General features: G+C 46.1%; 1 protein-coding gene across 1 annotated transcript in view; it reads left to right on the top strand.

Annotated features, from left to right (window-relative positions):
• The window catches only part of T265_15713 (hypothetical protein), a gene marked incomplete at both ends in the record, with an annotated part of 26,741 nt that overhangs the window by 11,643 nt on the left and 10,067 nt on the right, over positions 1-5,031 (top strand). Inside the window, one exon of the mRNA XM_009178999.1 lies at positions 3,403-3,747. Coding sequence (XP_009177263.1) covers positions 3,403-3,747 — 345 coding nt within the window. The remainder of the gene's footprint in view (positions 1-3,402; positions 3,748-5,031) is intronic.

The raw sequence follows: 5,031 nt of genomic DNA, 5'->3' as shown, positions 1-5,031 counted from the left end.
AGGTTGATTTCGACGATATTCGGTGTTTATTTGGTGGAGTCGGATGGCTTCGGCACTAATATCCCCTGCCAGGATTACTATATCTGTCCTTTTTTCTAACCGAAGCATTGAATTTAGAAAGCGATTGTTTTTATTTATTTTTCTAGGTAATAGTTTAGACACGGAACAATGGCTGGGACACTGGCCGATGGGTTGATCGCACTGCATCGTTCAGTGGGTGGAGAGGGGTGTGGTGGAGGTCCGGTGAGCGAAGAGCCCTATGGGCGAATGATACTTCCTGGTTGCTCAACCTGAAGGTTATATGGTTGAGGTTCCCCACGCTGGACGCTTTACTCAAGAGCCTGGCCCTGGTTCTTGACTCAAAATTTTGAACCACGAGGTAGCGATTGTTAGGGTTTTCTTGGGGAACCATACCCGGAGCCAATCACTCAAAACTCTGACCCACTTGTCTGCAATGGCCCGGACTAGCCTGAAGACGCAGGGAGTAAGACATAACTGTCGGAAACCCAATGCGGCTGCACACAGCAGGTGCTTTTTCAGTAGCACCAGTCTATTGGGTTTTAAAAGTAGATCGACCATACTAGATAATTCGCCAGCGGTCACGGTCGACCGTTGGGGGATCGGTGTGTGCGGTTTTTAGGGTCGACCCTTTCTAACCCATCCTTCCTCGGGAGGAAGGCAGCATCGCGTTACTGTCTTCACACTCCTATCATAGGAAACAGTACAACTTTACCTCCAGACCTCGTGATAGGATGGGGGGGCGAGATGGACCGAGTGGTTAGAGCGCGAATTTACTGACCGGAAGGTCCGTGGTTTGAACACCACCTTCCTCTCGACTTCCTCTGTCTAGGCTTGGGCAACCTGGGAGTATCCCAGCCCTCGTGCTTCCTTCGGGTAGCATGGCAGCTAGACATTGAAAGGGTGCTGCAGCTAAACGATTTCTTTTTTGTGATAGGATTTCTCGCAGTACGATGATTTGCTGTCCTTCGTCGGGCTGCTCACCGCTGGCCTTCCTGGTATGGTTGAATCTTGTGGAACTGAGTTTCAGTTAATGTAGCCCGCAGGTTCATTGCAGCACAGAAGCACGATCACAACAAGATGGCAGCTCTCTGGCGGAAGTGGGGGCAGCAGACAACCTATAGTGTGTCCATGTCCCTTAATTCAAGGGCGATTTTATCCTGTCGGTCAGTAGCTCAATGGATAATGCTTCGGAAGTCGGCATAATCTGTTTCTTATATTCGTATACTTTTAATACGGCAGTGAAGCATCAGTGTTGAACACTGATGTCATGCTGTCGATGATGATGTATACTTTTAACCCTGTGAGAGAAAGCGGGTGAATAACGTGTGACTTAATCTACCTGCCTTATTCCTTACGATGCGTTACCGAAATCTACCATAATTGGCTATGGATGATGGTGACACGGTGGATAATAGCTAAAAACTGGACCTTACTGTTGCTGTGTGACTGGTGTGTGATTCGTTATTTTTCATTACCCGGCGTGGTTTCGTGTTGCTACTGTGATTTCATAGTTGGTATGGTGCTGAATAGAGCAGATACAAGGTTAATTAACAGTACAAGATGAAAGATAATACATTCAGAGGATTAGATAGATGATTCACAAGCTTCATTCACAGAAGGATGTCCCCAAATATGGCGCAGAATTCCAAAGGTTTTATGTTGGTAGTTGTGTTACGTGTGCACCCAGCTTTCTATATCACTTTGATACAATAAATGTTGGAGATGGATGGAATATCTTCCACTACGTGGTACTAACGGAGTTTGATAGGTGTGTTTAACTGGGGTGAAACCTTCATCTGTGCCTGAAGTTAGTATACAGTCGTTTTGGAAGTGGAGAACATGTATACTGTCTTTGATCGATAAGCGCAGTCTCCTTGTACGCCTATTGTGAGCATTCCGTTTGGCTAAAATGCAGGTAGCTTATGGTTTTCCACTCCAGTTCACCTTACTTGGTCATCATCTTCCATCAGGCCTATGAGTCTTGTGCAGTTGCCTTGACCGTATCGGTTGGTCCTTCTACAGCCAGTATTTTCAACAGCTTAAAGCAAAGCTCTGTTAAGACTTTAATACTCTGATTGAAGCTGACATCGTCTTTTGCCAGTGTGTACGCCATTCGGACCGCAACGCCAGTGAAAATCATATATGACACTTCCAAGTTGGACTTGCACCCGTAAATCTTTGACCGAGGAACCGAGCATCCAATCCTTGAGCTAATATTTGTACCTGTTTGCGTCAGTCGTCTTGCTTCAGCGTGTTTATTTTCTCTGCCACTTTGGTGTTGATTCGCAGTTTATGTGATACGTTTGCTATACAAATGGGTGACATGCGAATCGGACTTGCCGGTCGGCAGTGGTCAAACCACAGGACAACCTGAGCTTAGAAAGAATTCACAGACGGTCTACACGGAACCGAATGTGGCGAATATGAGATAGAAAGTGGGCCCGTGATTCGAGTCTATCCCGACAGCTGTACAGTTCCGGCTTTTCAGTGGAACCTTGCACGATGCCTCGAAAAAGGCCAGCTGGTTGTGATACGTGTCTACCTTCTTCCTAATTTTGGAAAGGTGTTGTTTTGCCTTGTACTGGTTGATATTTTATTTGTAAGCCATAAACTGTGCACAAGTTACAAAGTGATCCCACTCCCCGAGGAAGAACGTATTGGTATGGGTAAGATACACATTGGGGAGTGATAGCCGGAAGTGAAGTACTGTAAACTGATGATGATGCATTTGTTAGGAGCGCCGACTGCTAATGGTTTAAGTGAAAGGATCGCTTTAGATGCGCGACCAGACCATGTCCCTAACCACCGATGTTACCGATCTCATGGATCTTGCCAACACAACGGAGTTGGTGACTTGTAACTTGGAGCTCGAAATAACTCGCTGGTTAAGACGCCAACCTACTGAGCTCAAGGTCCATGATTCGAACCTAGCCGCAGCATCTCGACTGTTCTTGTCTACACTTGGGCAACCTGGCAGCATCTCAGTCCTCTTGCATGACAGCTAGGCACTGGAAGGGTGTCACAACTGAACGATTATTTTATTTATTTTTTAACCTCAAGTCGGGATCTTATCTTCCTTATACAGTTTCCCCTTTGTACACGCCTGAGTACAAACAACTGCAAGTCAATCTTAGCCAGGCGCACCCCTATTATGTGAGTTCATCTATCATGCGGAAGTCATTCGACATGCTTTTGTACCACCGACTTTCGATAAAGCCGTCTGTCTGTGTAGTGTCGACACTGATGTTTTCTAACACTTACCTACTCAGTTTGCCACGTTGCCGACAGCACTAGTTTGGAACCTGCGTGCGATGTGTTGTTCTGTAATGGAGTGTTATCCGTCCTCCAATGCCTTTGGTCACTCTCTTTTTGCACTTTAAGGTCTTGTCGGATCCTGAGAAGCGGAAAATCTATGATCAGTATGGCAAAGAAGGTTTGAAACGCCATGGAAGCGGTGCTCCGCACCATGATCCATTCGCCAGCTTCTTTGGTTTTGGATTTGACTTCGGAGGTGGTCGTGGAGGCTCTGAGGAGGTCGCACGGGGAGACGATTTGGTTGTTGACCTTTGGGTCACTCTGGAGGAACTTTATGTCGGTGACTTTGTCGAAATCTCACGTGTCAAGTTGGACAAGAAAAATACCAAGGGGACACGCAAATGTCGTTGTCGTAGGGAAATGCGCACCACCATGCTCGGACCTGGCCAATTCCAGATGCATCAGGTTGAAGTTTGTGACGACTGTCCAAATGTTGAGTGAGTCCTTTTCAACTTTGCACTGTGATTTAGCCGTTCTGTAACGATTGTTTGTTTATATTTGTAATGGAATTGGCCAGTGAATTTCAGTAGAAAAAAGTCGTTCATCTGTAACACCCTTCCGATGCCTGGCTGCCATGCCAACGGAAGGAGGCACGAGGGCTGGGATACTGTCAAGTTGCCCAAGTCTAGACTGGATAAGTCGAGATGCCTAGATCAGGTTCGAACCACGGATCGTTCATCTCACCCTTCCGATGCCTGGCTGCCATGCCAACGGAAGGAGGCACGAGGGCTGGGATACTGTCAAGTTGCCCAAGTCTAGACAGACTGAGTAGAGGGGCAGAGGTGGGAACCCGAACCATGGACCATCCGGTCAGTAAATCCGCAATCTAACTGGTCGAGCCATCTCACCCCCGGTAGGAGAGTTGGTACAGGGACACCCGGACACAACCACACTGGCAAGCGTACAAACATAACGGTGCGTAGTTGTGATGAAGCATGCGAGTAGTCTATGGTCTGGTGCCAAAACTCCACCCACGCATCCGATGGAAGGTGAAGTTTCTTACAAAAATTATGGAACCGTCTTGCAATGTTCGTTTAATATTGTCTATTGGTCAATGAACGTCCAGGAGAGTTTAAGAGAACGCACGAAAATGTCCACTTCTCAAAAACTGTACAGATGAGTTGTTCCATTCTGTGTCTATTGGCTGATGTATGCTTATTTAATGTTTGCTAATAAACAGCTTTGCTGTGAAGAGTTTTCCTTCTTTCAACCAGTGCCAATCAGGACCACCACTTTTACAAGGATAATGGCTGGTACGAAGACCATGATGTAGACAAAACAAGTAGGAATCAATGAGCACTCAGGTGAAGTCGGCTAGAGAATGAGGAACTCATCAAGTAGAAAAATATCTAACCTAACTCAAGTAGTATCCTTTAATTATCAGCTCATGTTACAAAGGCAGGACATTTGTGCTTTTCTGCATGGTGCGATTTATGAGGCATTCACAACTGTTGGTGTCATAATAAACAGTCTGGTGAGCGCTTGCCAATGATCCTGCGTATCCATGCTGAAGTGATTTCAAATAGCTCCCATGCTTTCAGTACGAGTCGCTTAGATCTTAGCCATGGCATCAACTAGGCCTACATAGTAGCCTCATTTTCAGCTTCTCACTTGTTCAGGAATGGAAACCTGATTTGGCTTTTCTATTCAAAATCACTCAGTTGATTGTTTGTACAGGTTTTGGTTTTTGAACGA

Source organism: Opisthorchis viverrini (genome assembly GCF_000715545.1).
Source record: "Opisthorchis viverrini unplaced genomic scaffold opera_v5_762, whole genome shotgun sequence".
Taxonomy (NCBI): Eukaryota; Metazoa; Platyhelminthes; class Trematoda; order Opisthorchiida; family Opisthorchiidae; genus Opisthorchis; species Opisthorchis viverrini.
The sequence above is the reverse complement of the archived record's forward strand: the minus strand, read 5'-3'. Positions and strand labels throughout refer to the sequence as shown.